General features: G+C 40.2%; 1 protein-coding gene across 1 annotated transcript in view; it reads right to left on the bottom strand.

Annotated features, from left to right (window-relative positions):
* The window catches only part of CWC27 (CWC27 spliceosome associated cyclophilin), an 873807-nt gene that overhangs the window by 656002 nt on the left and 199462 nt on the right, over positions 1-18343 (bottom strand). The window contains exon 10 of the mRNA XM_085631671.1: positions 10117-10307. Within this exon, the coding sequence (XP_085487797.1) occupies positions 10117-10307 (191 nt within the window). The remainder of the gene's footprint in view (positions 1-10116; positions 10308-18343) is intronic.

Raw genomic sequence — 18343 nt, 5'->3', positions numbered from 1 at the left:
GCTGAGGATGACAGACTTGCCTGGGCAACCATGATAACAGATCTTTAGAAAGATCAGGATCAGAACACACACCAAAATACCGTGGGGGAAAATATTCCTGTAGTTGCTCCCAGTGGTAATCGGGGTGGCCACACACCGACTCCCGAATGACATAGATATGGTAGGAACACTGGTAATCGTAATAAGTGGTTTTTCACTCATCAGAGGGGAAAAGGGAAGGAAGGAAGGGGGAGGGGGGTTTGCCTTCATTTGTTTATGTTTTCTCTGTATCTTTATAAAATGTAGTATTGTCGGTTGGCAACTTACGGAGAGAAATTTTATGATATCTTATGATGTTGTCGGCTGAAATTGAATGGACATGTAACATTTTTCTGTATAAGCCAGAGCATGACATGCATATAATTCTGTATAATAGGGTTATGAGCCATAATGTGATATGTGTACAGCTTTTTTTAAATGCCAATACAAATAAAAAATAATACTACTGCAGGATTTCTAACATCTAGTGGTCACGAATGGAAGATTGTGCAATTTTTGAACTGTGCATCTGATTTCTGTATTTATGTCCTTCAGTGTTCTTTGCTCGCTCATGTATGAGTAGCACGATTTTCTCCTTAAGGAAGCGCATACTGGAACATCAGCGAGCCATCATAAATTTTGATTTTACCTACCCTCTGGCAAGGCATTTCTCGCAGCAACACAACAGTGATGTGTCTAAATTGAGGTTCTTTGCCGTTGATAAGGTACAGAAGAACATACTGGGTGGTGATGAAGTGAGACGATTAAGTCATGCCGAGTCAAGATCTATATTAGATTTACACACAAAATTCCGTTACAGGCTAAATAAGGATGAGGAATTAGAAGTGCATGTGGGGTAATTGCTGTATTGTTTTACCAGTCTTCTTCTGTCTCTCTCTCTCTCTCTGGCTAGCTTACTCTTCTTTTTTCACCCAGCCTTTTTATCCTGGAGACCGTATGCTGGCTATAACAGAAGTTAGGGAGTTCATAAGCTGCTAGGAGGAGGGTTGTACCTTGAATTTACACTCAAATTGAATTTATTGAATCTTGATTTTAATTCTAATTTAATTGACTATTATGGTGTTGTCCGATAAGCCAGTGATACGTCACTCTAAGTAGGGTGGCCCATATGATGCATGTTAAATTGAGATTAATTTTTATGTTTTATCTTTCCCCTTTTCTCATGAAACTAGAGATATAGATTTGTTATTGATGTCTACATGTGAACGATTTTGGAAGTAGCAAGTGCCCAATTGGACAGGACCCTGCGCTACCTGCCTCCTTTATGATGTGAAATTGACAATTATTAATCTCTTATATCAATTTGAGATGATTGTATATGACGGATGACTATAATCAGGTAAAATGGTGTTGTGCACTAGGGGGAGGTTTATAATGTATTTCCCTTTGTAACTGCATTTGAATTTTTTGTCACTTAATACCAAGTATGGGGTTCTGAACCGTAAAAATGGTCTGCCTATGGTTTCACCCATAAGACCTTAAATGTGAATGTTTAATTGTTCATTATAAGTCAAATAAGAAGATTTTTCCTAAATTTATGATTTTCTAAGAATCATGTCACAATATTTAGAACAGGGGTTGATGCACTCTGATTATGTTTGATTATTGTTATTTTTGTTGTTGTTGTTGTTGTTGTTTACTGATGGATTATATGAGATGTATGCCTTGCTGTACTGAGACAGATGGTGTAATATAGACTCGTAGGGAAGCACAGTATCTCTTCAGTGCCTATCATGTTGTATTATTTATTCTTTATGGGTGATGGGGCTTGTTCACCTTGACAAAGGCCGTTTACAGCCATAAAGTATTGGATCAGTTAAAATCCGTTGAATAATAGAACGTAATCTTCACACGCATCCTGGAGTGCCTGCTTTTTTTTCGGAGACGGGCGATATTTGTAAGAAAAACATTATATATATATATATATGTAGAAGCGTTGCTTCACACTGCAGTCAGAGCTCCTCACATAGCATACACTCCGTCACACACAGAAGGACACAGCACCACCAAGGAGGTAATGCTTCAGAGAACCGTAATTTATTTAAACATGGCCAGCACCAAGGTGAAATGGCCTAAGCGTTTCAGCCGTAGCCTTCGGCAGGGCCATAGAGAAAGTGTGTAGAGTGTACCTTTTAAAGGGGCAGAAGCCCCCACCCACACCTTAACAAAAACATTTACACAAATAAGACACAAGCCAGTTACATATAGTAAATCATTCTAACTTAAAGTCCCATGCACATAGGGGTATGCCGCAATCAATTCATACAGAAAAATACTCAAATCCCATTTTCAAATGTTTTCATTTCAATGATTTTCCATTTATGTAAGAGTAGAGCCAAGAGAGAAAGAAAATATTAGAGAGAGAGGAGAAGAAGAATGGTAAATTACCCTATCCCTATAAAGAGCAACACAAATCATTCGAGTCCATCATGCTCTTTCATAATTTCTTCAACTTCTTCAATTCTTTCAATATTTTCAATGTTCCACTCTTAAAATAAAGTGCCTGAATGTTCATACCCAAAAGAATTTTATATTTGAATTTTAAACAACACAGCGAGGAGCACAGAAGAATCCCTCTCTATTATCCTGGAGCGTCATTAAGGAGGCATTCAAACATTTCTTTTCAATCACAGCCCCAAAAGTCCAGTTGTTTCCATTAATTATCAAGCAAATAATTGCTATCAATTAATGAAATAGCTGCCTTTGAGGTTTATAAAGTGCATTACGAGATATGTCACTGAAGTGCATGATGCTCGGACCTTATTTAGAACTTAAGTATAACTTCCCACAATACAATCATAGCACATTACCCAATTTGAACTACATATTATTTCATACATGAGCTGCTCTTGAAATTTGATAAAGTGCATTATACTTATTTCCCGAAAGGCTAATTTTCACTTGTAAGATAAATCTAAAAAAAACTCTTCTCAGTAAAATATTATTGCACATTGCTCATATGGTGATGAGATACCGCACCCAATATAGGCCACAATTGGCCTATATAGTATAAAAAAGTGCTGTGCAATAAAAACTTCTACCCTTTGAAATGGTAAGAAAGTAGATAGTACAGAAACTTCCTGAAGCCTATTAAAGTGCATTAGTGCCAGAACGAACAAAATGGAGTATCTACATCTCTCTCACAGAAAAGTATTAAAGTAATCATGGATTCTGCAAATTAATTCTCCATCGTCCTACATTGCACAAGGCTCGTAAATATCTAGAAAATATTGCAGCAAATGTTGTTGTAATCCAATGTCAGTATTGGACCTACCACCATCGGAATTCAATAAAGTGCTGTGTGCCATATATCAGAAGCAACACATTTCCCCTTCGCCTACACACTCATATGCAATCCTCTCCAATCTGCTCCATACCTTTGGGGCAAATCAACACCAAATATCAGGTACTTGAAATTAGGCTACCCATTCAGGATTATATTTTTACCTCTCTATAATTCACCTATTTCCGATTTTAGCTTAAAAAAGTGTAGTCGGATATCATATGTTGCCAATCCATCAATCTGAGATCACCAGTGCGCAAAACTTTCAAACCCTCCAGAACTCTGCCCTAAGGGTTTTATATTTATATTGCATTCAGTAAAAAGCACCTCTGCTAGTGAACAGTCGTAAAAATCCAAAACTGTGGTTTATTGATTTAAGTATTTCTTTATGTTTCTCCTGACTAAAGATATGTAATAACCCTTATTCGTAACATGTTTTACTCAATACTGGTATTGATCAATGAATAAGATGGTCTTGCGGATTTTCCATATTGTTAATCTATCTTTCTGTAAGGCTGGATGGACGAACACTCCTGACAGAAATCCTATTCTGTTGTATCCTAACTTGCATTTAAGCCACTGACAAGACGGTGTTGCCTGAAATCACATGCTGTTATTTCATCATCTGTAAGGTTGGTTGGTTTTAGCCTCCAACCAGCAAGTCCCATGCTGTTAATTTAATCTTATTTTAATTTTGTTCTAACTTATGAAGCTATTTGAACCGTTATAAATGAATATTCAATACTGCCTTAAAACTGTAACTATTATCATGGATGACATTTATATGTTTCACATTGCTCTTGAGCTGCACATATATGGTTATTTTCTACATTCTACTCTGACCAAATCCTCCTTTCTCTAAGTAACTAAACTAGCGTTTTCACCATATTTTTGTTCTCTACCCAATTTTGGCTATCTAGGGTTCATGCCAAGCAGACAATTCCTTAATTAGACGGCATTCCCATATAGTGACTGTCTAATATCCACACCATCTCTCCACTTAACCATAGTCATAAATTCACCTTGTGGAAATTTTTCAACCCAATGAAAGTTACTAATTGGAAATTATAGTATCGTTCTCAACACACATACTTGACTTACTCTTTCCATTGTACTGAACGAATGGGTTGAGTGGATGGCTTATGTTACCTTTCTTTTAATATCTAAATCATTCTAAAATGTCGATCGCAACTTGTTTTAAGTTAACCATTTCAAACTCAATTCAAGATGGTGGCCTGAATGGCTGCATTTCTGGAATTGTTATTCACAAACGTGCCTCAAACTTTTAAAAAGGGCAGTTTTTGACACCAGTCCAAAATGGCAAACTGGAACAGTCTACTTCTGAGTGTCACCCAACCCTAGCGCCTTTAGGATATAAACTGCTAACCAACCATGGTGCAGTCATTCGCTTAGGGAGAACAGACCGCATGGGATGTCCGCAGGACTTCAATTATGAATACACGAAGGGCACTAGTATACACCTTGTATAGGATGCGCTCCCTTCTTGTGCTTCCAACAGTGAGTGCAGCCCGTATTGAGCTTAGAGCTCACTTCACACCAGGACCATTTTGTGAAGGCTCTCTAACCCTTTTTAGGTCGAGCCTGACCCAGCGCTTGCGCTGGTCTGACGGAGGGCTTCAAAAAATGCTACCGCTGGCTACAGTATGCAGTGCATGTGCGCGGGCGCGCGCTTGCACTGCAGGCTGTGGCCGGCGGTAGCATTTTTCCCCCCAGCTTTTTTCTTTGTAAAGAAATAGATGCTTGTTTCTATTTCTTTACTTTTGCTATAATCGGGCACCGGCGCTTTACTTTTAATGTTAAAAATAAAGCGCCGGTGTACCGATTATAGCAAAAGTAAAGAAATAGATGATTGTTTCTATTTCTTTACCTTTGGTATAATCGCGGCACCGGCGCTTTACTTTTAATGTTAAAAATAAAGCGCCGGTGCCGCGATTATAGCGTAAGTAAAGAAATAGATGCTTGTTTCTATTTCTTTACCTTTGGTATAATCGCGGCACCGGCGCTTTAGTTTAATGTTAAAAATAAAGCGCCTGTGCCGCGATTATAGCAAGAGTAAAGAAATAGAAACAAGCATCTATTTCTTTACAAAGAACAAGCATTGGCATAGCCAATAGGTCTCGCTTTTGGGACCTTATAAGTATTTATTTATGCAGCACAATTTCTTTGCTGCAACAACAACTGTTGCATGGCTAAACACTTACAAGGTCCCAAAGGCGAGACCTATTGGCTATGCCAATGCTGGTTTCCTCTGGCATTTGTCTCAGCACATCATAAGAACTATCTATTTTACTTTTAAGATTGACTTATATTTTCAACAACTAAAAAGGTATATATCTCTAATTACTGTCTTTGGCACTCAATTGTTTAATGCAGGGATGTGGAATTTCTATAGCCCAACTCTCGGGACATCTTGTTTGGGGTCAAGGGCAACAAGTTTTCCTGTGTATTATGGACTTGGGACAAGCAGGACCAACCCCCTTCAGCACAAACCCTTTGGCTGCTAGTTTACATTAACACATTATGGATCAGAGAAAGATATTGCCTGCAGTAAAGGAAATACTTGTGTCCATGTGCTAATGCTGTTCAAACTTGTATTTATAGTTCATTAATGCAATAGCTTTATTATTAGATTGAGCACTCTAAGTAAATGTTGTAAGCTGAGACTGCACTACTGACAGTGATTAGTGTATAAAAATGTGCACACGCGTTTTCAATGTTTTGCAATATGAGGCTATGTGTAATGCTCCCAGATTGCTCTCGGATTAGAAGCAAATATTTGCAGAAGCTTGAAAGCAAGAGTGATGATTCTTTGCTTTCAAAATAAAATGTTCTAAAAAAAAAGCATAACATTTCGCTAAACTACTGAAAACAATTATGTACCATTTCTTTGCAGCATCATTTAGTAAAATGTGTTGATGTACACTAGTATTTCCCAAAAATATTCTTAACAGAAAAGAAGTGTAGTCAGTTTCAATAAGATTATGGGAAGCATAAAAAATAACAAGCATTGGTGAAGCCTGTAGTCTGGAATTGTTGGTCAGCCTTTTGGTTATGTCAATGCGTGACTTGTTCTGGCATGGTTTTTGTAAAACCTTACTGGTGTGGGAGCTGCCGGGCCCTCACCATTATAACTAACATTGGCAAAAGCAAAAACTGTTTTGGTCTCAAAAAGCACACATTGCACAGTAGGTCCTGGCACTCGATATGCTCCTTGTGAAAGAAAAGAAGACTATCACTCACAGTGAAGCTAGCCGATAGAGTGAGAGAGACAAAAGTGTAATAAACACAAAAGGTCATGGTTAACGCTAGACCTAATTAGGGGCCCAATTATTAAATAAAGTGCACCAATGTCCTTGGATTAAGTGCAGATTTAGGACATTTTCGTGAATTCACAAGACTTTACAGAAGTAGGCCAAGAAATAGTACTCCTAGAAAATATTTGTGAACTGCATTTTAGCATGAGCAAATATGCAGGTGTATATTTGCTCACGCGAAAATCTGAGTGTTTGCAAGTGTACTTTCCCTCCAACCACTTTTTCCCCAACCCTGGAAGAAGTTTTATGTCTGCCATTGTCAGGAGTAAATATCCAACCTTTCTCAGTACGGGAAAAGATTAGACAAGAGTTGGTGAAAACCCTTAAAACATGCAAGTTAGTGGGTTTGCACAGGCTCAAAAGGGCATTTTAACCCTGGAACTCTTGCTTACCATTACCTTCAGCCTCAGTATGTAGATCTGTGGAAACGTGGCAATATAAGGGAATTGTTAGTATTCAAACCCTACTATTGAAGGAGCCCTGGCATAAACAGAGAGGATATTTCAGAGCTTTTATATAATAAGATTGCTGCCATAATTTGTCGCTGCATTACATGGCACAAAATGGACGAGTGGATTTTGTTACAGGACAAGTAGATTTAGGAAGCAACCTGCCCCATGGACAAGTAGATTTTTTATTAAATTCCACACCCCTGTTAATGATTAGCGTCATCAGCAGATCCCATGGACTACCTATTTTACTTATAAGAGTAACATATTTTTCACGACTACAAATGTTTATATCTCTCATTCCTGTCTTTGGCACTCATTTTTTAGTAACTAGTTTCACCAGACTTGCCTTTTACATGCACCTATTCCTAAAAATTCCACATCCCTCTTGTTTCCTTTAAGGCTTCTCAATTAATTCCCACTTTTCCTCTCAAGACTTTTCTTATGCAAGTTTGGGCTAACTAGATCCTATAATAGTGCCATACTAATCTTTCTATTAGTGTGGTTTCAATTTCGTTTTAGATTTGTCTCCCATTTAAACAGAAACCAAACTAAATAATTGACACTAAACAACCACTCCGTATCCTAAATGTCATTGAAAGACATACTTAGAAATTATGAAACTCTAGAAGGTACCATTCCATTTTATTTTATACTATTCTATGATTTTAATTTGTTGCCCAAGTTATAAGAATCACAAGCCCACATTACCCATTTTTTTATTAGAAAGATTATAACTCTTACTACCAATGGCTATACACCCACAGTGTGCTTCCACACGTCTTACCCTTGTACATTTTCCAAATGTGTAGCACAGACAGTAATAAAGTTAAATTCTCACAATTGCAGTTAACCACAGAGTGCAATCAAAGAACAAGTTAAGTTTTGTAAATTGTGTGACTTAACATGTCTTTCTCTTCTTTACTCCTTCAGAGCGAGGGGTTTCTCTTTTGCATTTCCTTTCTTTTGTACTTTTATCATTGACTTACAGCCTTAAAAAGGCCCTATGCTTGCATGCCTCTATGGGGTGAAACATGTGTTGGCTGACTTATTGGGATCTGTGAATTGTAGTCTACCATTAAATGCTCCGAAGAGTACTAATCTTGATTTTACTTTTATAATTTTAAGTTGTTGTTTTATGTGCACAAGATTAAGTCACTTTGTAAGATGACAATTATACTTTCCAAATTTGCTCTGGTATGTGCATCTACTTTTAATGAAAGTTATATTTCACTAGGTTAAAGGGTTCTTACCTAGATTGGATTTATACCAGAACTACCTAATAGAGCGAATGGACACTCAACACAAATTAGGAATTCAAGGATGCAAGAGATATAGTCAATAGCCGTTTTCTTTCCCCACTGTTAAACTGCCTCTTTACCACAGTGTTTTAATGAACTAGAAAGCCAACATTCAGATTTTATGACAAAAACCTAGCACACCTCAATACGATCTTGATGGCATCAAAGCTGTCAAACTGAAAACATTTCCTTCAAGGTATGCTCATCAATGTTAGTAAAACATAGTCATGCAGAATGAAACGTTTTCCAAAACGATCAAGTCTGTCAGTTATATATTCATATTTATATTTACATGCATACATACACATATGTTAGGAAGTCAGTAATAGCAACTATGTAGTTCTGATTAGGTCACAGTTTGCACAGCAAATGAAATGCTTATAACTTCACAATATTTATAACCCTAAGTAACACCTCCTAAAAGCACAACGTAATTAAGTAATGCATACTTAAAGTAACTCGCTACTAGAAAATGCTACATTCATAGCCACCTTTTCCTTGTTCATATTGGTAAGGATAACAGGATATGTAATCTCAAGATTATTTGGGATATATGTAAATGCGTCCCTTACATAAGGGACGAGGTCATGACCATTAATTACATTTGGTGTGCGAGAAACGGTTTGCATAGCTGTTGTGGGATTTATGGATTGCGAAGCAAATCATGACTTCTGAAGTTTACTGGTTCAAGATGTGATAAGTAAAACTAACCATAGCTTCACCTTTGTTTTTCCAGTGATGATTTGGAGTTTTTAATCATACACTACATACAACCCTGTGGGACAGCGAAACCCCACTGCGCACAACCTTATGCCGAAAGGGCCAGGCCTACTGGCAAGACAGCACCACAGGCGGCTATCCCCCGCTGCACTCAGCCTTCACCCATGCATACCTCGAGTTGGCCTCATATCCTAGCCCTCAGCAAGGTCCTGAACCCAATCCACTGCACAGTTAAAGGCCCTGTGCAACTGTAGTGCTCAATTTCCCATCCCAGGTAAAAGAGGCCGCAACAAAAACGTTTCAGTGACACTCAGAGTGCAACAGATTCACTTATCTACCGGCAGATTTTTGAATACACAATGGTTTATGGGAGAAAAGGTCTCTAATGCAATAGTCATTCTTTATTTTTTAATTGGATTTGCACATCCTCAGTGAGTTCACTAAACAGAGTATGATCCACAGAGTGACGGCCCAAATATCTCTATAATTTAATTGCGAATTGCTCAAAAACTACTAAACAGTTTTACACCAAACCAAGCACAGGTACTTCTTTGAGTAAAGGTCTACTTTTTATGTCCAGTTTGGTTTGATTTCCTTCAACTGTTTTCTTTTTAGAGGATTGCAAATAAAGAATTCTATGCCAGTTACAATGGAAAATATACCTTTTTAGACCCCATCCCCTTTTTATGAACACCACACTTGACAGAACTGCATGAACCCTATCATGCAATCCAAATCAGATTAACTTATTTTTTTTAGGTTTCGCATGGATTCATCTAACAATACAAAGGTTATTAAGGAAACAAATTCATAGGCAGTCTGTCAATAGTTGGAAATGACACAGATTTCAATCTTTAAATCTAAGTAATCCCTTAAAGAGAATTATGTGTAGATCATCAGACATACAAATGTCTTACACTTCTCAGAATATAGAATGCCACAATGAGATGCAGAGACAGCCTCAAGTTAAGTATAATGTCTTCACCCACCTGCGACTCATTTTCTTCTCTGTCAGTGTGTCTTCACTTTTGGTAGCTGGTTTAACAAAGTCAGTGGGATCTCTCTTCAACTTTTTAGCAATACGATTTTTTATCTGATGCTTCTCTTCGCTGTCAATATCATCACTCTCTTGTTCATAGTTGTCCTCCTCTTCACTCTCATCTTCTTCACTTTCGTCTTTCTGCAACAATCAGTATATAACAAACATTTTTGATGTTCTATTGATTTAACTAAGACAACATGCAATGTAAAATAGGACAACAATAATGGAAATCTGGTGCACTACGTTGTTTCCTTAGGGTTGAATGCTTCTTTTTTGGAAATGAGCATCTGGCTGTAACCTCAGGCCTTGACTGCATGTCTAGAAACTGCCCCTCTGTTACTTTTGGGTAGTCTCTAAAAAGTATTTATTATGTTTGTGTCTCTCTCTCAAGCATCTCTGTAGTCCTCCCCAGTGCCTGTGGGAGGACTGTTTAGACCATTAACAATGGATGTAAGTCACTTTTAAAAGTAGCCAAGGGTATGCCAAGATGCAGGTCCCTTGCTCGCTGTGCCACAGGATCAAAGTTATACCTGCCTGATGAGTCCTAATAAGGCTAAGACCGATCTGGTGTTGCTTGTGTTTCCCTCTGTAGAGGGTGTTGCCTGGCTGTTCGAGAAGGGTTGTTTCCATGAAGAGCAGGGTCAGTAATGATTTGCATAAGGCAGGCCTCTGTAGAGAGTTGGAATGCTACCCAAAGTGATTGCCAGTGGTTTAGACTATTTGCAAGCATTTCTCATCATTTATGTGTATGCTCAACTATGTAAGCCTGGGTATTACATAGTATTGTCAATTCATATATAACCTTTCTGGCCCACACTAATACTAATACCATAACACTCAGCAGCCAACTGCAGCTTAAACAGGCTGCATAATTACTCCCTCACACTGCTTAATACGTTTACACTCACACAAGACATATCTGCTATGGGTCTTGTTCATCACCCATTACTGTATCTGCCAATAATCCAGCTGTAGGAGGCTGACTTAGTATATGGTGCACATTTATTTAAGTGAAGCACCTTGCACTAATCCAGACAACCCTTACAGTAATTTTAGTGGTCTTTGATGAACTTTGAAAGCTCCCAAAGTGGTAGCTGTGGAGAGCAGCCTTCAGGATTATTTTGAAGGAGTGGTAAGCAGCTCCTTTTACCAGTCCTAATCATGTAGTGTAGGTTAAATGAAAAAGAACCACACAGTGTATATATATACAAATATATCTATTTATTACACAACACTCACTAACACATTGGTATATCTCCTGCCCGGAAATATAAACACAAATACACAATAATACTTCAACTGCAATAGGTAAGTAAGCACAAAATACAGTGGTCTCCATCTACTAAAAAAAACGGGAATGCAAAATGCGACCGAAGTCGGGACTTGGACCAGGACAAATCACTTAATCTCCCTGTGCCTAACAAAAATGAATGTGTCCATCTGTAACGAAACTGGTGCTCATGTAAAGCGCACCGATACCTGATGTCTCGGGTCTAGTCCGCACTACATAAAACTCAGATGTTTTAAAAACAAAACAGAAGGTTGGAGAGTCACCCCACCCTTGGATTACCCAGGAACCAGGATACCTTCACCAGGGAAGCTGGGTGCATAGGTGCGAACTTTGGAAACCGCCGTAGACCACAATGGAGGACTTAAAGAAAAGATGCCGCTGGAGAAGACTGTGCAAGAGTCCGGTGGAATCCAAGGGTGGATTCTTGAAGAGAAGAGCCTGCAAGCAGAGGGGACAGTGCCTCTGGCACTCAGAGGTGACCAGGAGGCACGTAAGAGCAATGTCCATTGATGACAGACGATTCAAATGAGTTGACGGTGACCTGGTAGTCGCAGCTGTGGGGACCAGGCGACACGGAGGAAGACCAGGAGCGATCCACAAGCTGCCCCACATCAGAAGTCAGGTACCAGGGGCTCGGTGTCCAGCTAGAGCACCAACAAGCCTTGGCAGCTGCAACTGATGTACAAAGCGAAGAAGGAGCAACATTTGGACCATCAAGGTTGAAGGGACTCACCACAAGCAGGGGAGTCAGAGCAGGCCAGAGCAAACATAGGAGCCTACTGGAGCAGAAGCAGACCCTCAAGAGGGCCGAAGGCACAGGAGTCGCAAGAAGACCAGAGAATGCAGTGAAGACGCTGTACTTGGCAGGAAGAGATGCTGTGGCAGGAGCTTCTTGTAGCCCGAAGATCTCTGGAGTGCAGAGATCAACACGCCTTGGCAATGGCAAGTCGACGCGGTTCCGACAAGGGAAACTGGCCTCAGAATTGCTGAGAGGACAGGCCAGGCCTTTAGGGAGTTGCAGAACTACCACCTACGTTGCTTTGCCTTTCGAAGTCCGGGTGACGTCCGGAGCAGCAGACCGGCCAGCTGCGTTGCGGTGCATCTCCTTCATTCCAAAGGAGATTACTTCTGGTGACCTTGATGCCCACAGGTCTGAAGATCCTGGAAGAAACACAGACAATGAAAAAGACTTGCAGAACAGCGTGACCAGGAGCAGTAGGAGTCTTCCTTGAAGCAGGATAGGTTCCAGGCGAAGTACAAGTGTCCAAACAGTCAAAGAGTGACGTGGTTTCAAGCTTGAGTTTTGTCCCACAACGAATCTGAGGATCCATCCACAAGTCAGCCCTTAAATACCCTAGGAAAGGGGTTAGGACCACTAAGGGGTCCCTCCCAGTGGAGGGACTGAACAGAAGGGAGGATACTCTCATGTCCTTTGTCCACCTGAGCGGGAGCCAAGGGCTCACAGAACTTGTTCCAACTGGAGAATTCAAGGAGGGCACCAAATATGTCCTTCAAAGAGGTCTTGTGGCACTGGCAAGTGCCCCCAACCCCAGCCCAATACACTAAGTCATGTATGGGAAGGTGGTCACACCTCCCTGAGACAAGAAACCAATTGTTCTACCTGCCCCTGCTCGAGTTTGGCTCAGGAGGAGAAAGGCAGAATTGTGTCTGTGGTCGGCAGCAGCATTAGCCTCCTGTCAGACCCTGAAAGGCTGTAACCAGAAGTAGAGGTGTGGAATTTAATAAAATATCTACTTGTCCATGGGGCAGGTCACTTCATAAATCTACTTGTCCTGTAACAAAATCCACTTGTCCCTTTTGTGCCATTTAATGTGGCGACAAATTACGGCAGCAATCTCATTACAAAATAGTTCTGATAAAGCCTCTCTAATTATGCCAGGGCTCGTACAATAGTAGGGTTTGAATACTAGCAATTCCCTTATGTTGCTACGTTTCTGCAGGTCTACATACTGGGGCTGAAAGTAGTGGTAAGCAATAGTTCAAGGGTTGAAATGCCCTTTTGAATGTGCAAACCTACTAACTTACATGTTTTAAGGGTTTTCACCAACTCTTTTCTAATCATTTCCCATACTGAAAAAGGTTGGACATTTACTCCTGACAGTGACAGATCTAAAACTTTTTCCAGGGTTGGGCAAAAAGTGGTTGGAGGAAAAGTGAACTTGAAACATTAAGATTTTCACATGAGCAAATCTGCGCATGCACAGTTACTCATGCTAAAATGCAGTTCACAAATATTTTCTAGGAGTACTATTTCTAGGCCTACTTCTGTAAATTCTTGTGAATTCACGGAAACTGTATATATGCACTTAATGCAAGGATATACACCATGGATGCACTTTTGAGACTTTCTTTAATAATTGGGCCTCTAGTTTGGCCTGGCGTTAAACATGACCTTTTGTGTTTAATAAAATTCTGTCCCTCTCTCTCTGTCTATCAGCTGGCTTCACTATGAGTGACAGTATTCTGCTCTTTTACAAGGAGCATATTGGCACACAAAGTAGTTTTGTTCAGTGCCCGGAACTGCTGTGGCAATGTGTGCTTTTTGAGACCAAAAACAATGTTTGCTTTTGCCAATGCGTGTTAGAATGGTGAGGGCCCAGTAGCTCCCACACCTATAAAGTTTTACAAAAACCATGCCTAAATTAGTCACGCATTGACAAAACCAAAAGGCTGACCACCAATTTCAGACCCACTGGCTTTGCCAATGCTGGTTTATTTTTGTTTCCCATAATAGTATTTAAACTGGTTACACTGATTTTCCATTATGAATATTTTTGGGAAATACAAGCATACATCAACATGTTACTAAATGATGCTGCAAACATATGGTACCTAAAATCTTACAGTAGTTTAGAAAAATGTTTTTTTCCTACTTGCATTTTTTTGTGAACATTTTATTTTGAAAGCAAAGAATCATCACTCTTGCTTTCAAGCTTCTGCAAATATTTGCATATAATCAGAAAGCATTCTGGGGGCTTTATACATCGCCTCATATTACTAAACTTTGAAAATGTTTGTGCACATTTATACTGGAATCACCGTCAGTAGTGCAGGACAAGCTTACAACATTTACTTTTAGTGCACACCATAAAATTAAAGGCTTTGCATTAATGAACCATGAATACAGGTTTGAACAGCATGAATAAATGGACACACATATTAACTTAACTGTAGACAAGGCCCTTCCCTGATCCATAATGTGGTACTGTAAACTGGCAGCCAAAGGGTTTGTGTTGTAGGGGTTTGGCCTGCTTGTCCCAAGGACAAAATACACATGAAAACTTGTTGCCCTTGACCCCAAACAATATGTTCAGGGCGTCGGGCTATAGGAATTCCACATCCCTTCCCAAGGGAGCCCCCCAGTACATGGGATCATACTTCCAACACTGGAATCGGTGTTGGGGAATGAATCCAACATGTTTGATACCAAACATGACCGGGTTCGATGCAGCCACTATATAGTTAGAGTTATAATTAGACATCTCATAATGACTGATGTCCACTATATGTATCAAAATGACTGACCGCACTTACAAAGCCTTGATAATCGACTCCGGGGTGTGATTGTGAGGGTGCCCCTGCTCATGCAGGGGCACCCTCACACTTCTAACCAAGCACCCTACCATCAGTACTGAAAGGCCTGCCATAGGGGTGACTTATAGGTTTTAAGTGTTGTGACCTCAGCTATAAGAAAACGTCTATCTGTCGTGAAAGGTACAAGCACCAACTCACAGAGGCTGCAATGACAGGCCTGTAGTCATAGTATGAGTGGTCTATCATGGGTGGCACAATACATGCTGCAAACCATGGGAGACACTGGTGTACCTATGCCCTGGGAATCTGAGTACTATATACTAGGGACTTACAAGGGTATACCAGTAGCCAATTGTGGATGTACTGTAGTACTTACCATGTCAATTTAGGAAGGAAGCACAGTGGCTAGGCTCCTGATTAGCAGGATCCCAGTCAAACTAGTAACAAGCATTGGCATAGCCAATAGGTCTCGCCTTTGGGACCTTATAAGTGCTTAGCCAAGCAACAGTTGATGTTGTTGAACCAAGGATATTGTGCTGCATAACTAAATACTTATAAGGTCCCAAAAGCGAGGCCTATTGGCTATGCCAATGCTGGTTTTATTATGTGCATATACAACTAGTACCACAAAGGGTACTTGGCCGGATATGCTAAATTAAAAAGCTGCCAATGATGTACACACCATCTCTGCATCAAATGATATACTCTAGCATTGCTTTTTAAATTCTCAGGCCCAACTCATAACTTCATCATCTTACTTAATAGTAGAACATTGTACTTAATGAAACAGAAATAGCCCACATAAATTCATGCAGATTTATGGGCGATATGAAACAAGCATGTAAATGCAGAAACCGACTGGCAATATGTGCTTCGCTCATCAAGTGTGGCTAGCCAAGTGTAAGAGGAAATACAAGGGTAAATGAGGCTTCATATATCCCTGCCAGTCTCAATCTGGAAATGTAAAGGTGTTTCTGACATTTTATGTCATATTAAGGGAAATGGAAGGCCCAAAAATAAGTACGGGGGCACAGAGAAAGAGTCTAATGCAGCGAGAGACTGGCAAAATAAATGTAATATGGAAACATTTTAAAAACAACTGAATGAGCGCAAGGGCATTTGGTGAACATGTAATGCAAAGCATTGCAGCAAAAAATTGTTAGACTGGTGGGTATGTTAAGAGGGCAGAGCAGCATAATAAACTAGGGGACAGCAACTGGAGTGGGAAGTGGGAAGCAGCGGCGGCTGGGAGAGGGTATCTACGGGAAGAGAGTGGGGAGTTGGAAAGCAGCACTCAAGAAAAAAGCACACATGCAAGAAAACATACATTGTGGGCGGCAGAAGCACATATGGGTGAGCTCAACATGAAGGAAGCATGGGAGAAGCACACGGATGAGAGAGAGCAACCGAGAGTGTTGTGAGAGAGGATGAGGAAATAAGTACACGAGGGAGTTAGCTGAAAAAAATACATGCACTCTTATTGAGTGGATAAAAACAGGAAAGATGATTTCCAAAACGTGAGCAATGCAAGGATACAACTAAAGTGGCTATGCACCAGAGGAGGGACAAACACATAAGAGGAAGGGAAACCCACACAAGGCAATGAATAAAAAGGAAGTTACTAAGGGGCATATCTAACAAGCTGGCGATAAAAAATTATCGCCGCTTTTGCGGCCGTTTTCTGATGAAAAGCGGCGATAATTTTATCGCCTAATTAACAAGGCCACGCTAACGCGTGAAACCTTGCATTAGCGCTCAAAATCTTAATGCCCAGCTTTGCATCTCTAATGAGATGCAAAGTTGGCGTTCCTGACCTAACATGACAAGAGAAATGTCGCTAAGCGACATTTCTCCTATCAGCAAGCCTAACGCTATGAAGCATAGCGTCAGGAAAAGTAGCGTTAACCCCTGTTATCGCTACTTTCCTTACGCCTGCTTCAGGCCTGACTTAGCCATGATATCCTATGAAAGGTGGATATCATGGCTAAGTTTGTGAGTCCCTATCAGCAAGCTAACGCCACACTACGTGAGATTATCGCTGAGTTTCCAGCGATAATCTCACATTAGGCAGTTAGCGTGAGGATTTTTATCGCTGAGGAGATAAGCGTTGCTAATAGCACGCTATCTCAGCCATAAAAATCCACGTTACCCGGCGATAATTATCCTCACGCTAAGAGTGCTGAGCGGTAATTATCGCCGGGTGTTGCTGATATGCCCCTAAGAGTGGCAATAAAGCCAAACAATGGCGAGCAATTGGATGGGCTCTAAGTACACTGTAAATTCACAATTGGTCTTTCAAAAGCAGACAGCTTGCACTTTCATATGCTCAAGACCTAAAAACTCATACAAAAGCTGTAGCAGTGTTGTACCTGAGAATACTTTGTGCTCGATGATTTTATAGAAGTGGACATGTGAGCTTCCGGTGTTTTTTATTTCCAGCGATCAGTTATGGTGGGAAGCCTGCCATAAGCACACTGAAATAATTCCCCTGAATATTGTTTTCCACGGCTGTGTCTTGGATTACTGAAGTGAAGTCACTATGCGTCAAGGCACATATCACAGAACATAACCAGCAGCTGCAAAAGGAAAGTCAGATCAAGGAAGATGGCACCGCAGCCAAGCAACACGAAATTGGACACAAGACAGAGGACATAAAAGCAGTGCAGTGGGGAGGAGAACGAACACAAACACCTTTTCCTCGTTCCCTGAACCATTTAAAGCCAAGATGGTTGGCTTCATGCACTATTTCCCAACACAGCTTCAGCCAGGCAGTGGGTAGCAGAATAGTAAATGAGAAAAAAAACGACGAGAGGAAAGAGTAAAAAGATAAAGCATGCAATTAAAAGCAAATCATAATCAGTAGTCTGTACAACATAAAAAAGAAATAGAACAGAAATAAACACTTATGTCCCCAGCCTAACACTGCAAACAAGCCATTCATCGCAACCTCTGTAACACATTCTCCAATCTGTCATTAATCTTCTAAACGACTGACCAAGGCCCCTTAAAACAAAAACAAAAGGAAACAATTAATGAGGCAGACAGGTAGAGAGGTTTGGAAGGAAGGTGCAGCGATTTCTCAAAAACAAATTGTGCTAAACGTTCAAAGGTTGGAAGGATGTGAAACCTCTATATAGGAGAAACAAAGACATTTTAAAGTGAGAGAAACTTTTTTTTAACAACCTAAGCACAAACTCTCCCTACCCTGAGCAATGACTAGCTTATTGTTTGGGCTCAGGTTCTTGCTTTAAGTTTAATTTATGGTGAAGTTCACCATTCAGAGAATGATTTAAGGTTGGCGCCGACCCTGCAAAGGGGAACAATTCGA

The sequence above is a fragment of the Triturus cristatus genome, chromosome 2_1 (genome assembly GCF_964204655.1).
Source record: "Triturus cristatus chromosome 2_1, aTriCri1.1, whole genome shotgun sequence".
NCBI classification, from domain to species: domain Eukaryota; kingdom Metazoa; phylum Chordata; class Amphibia; order Caudata; family Salamandridae; genus Triturus; species Triturus cristatus.
Note: the sequence above shows the minus strand (reverse complement) of the source record. Positions and strands in the feature narration are given on the sequence as shown.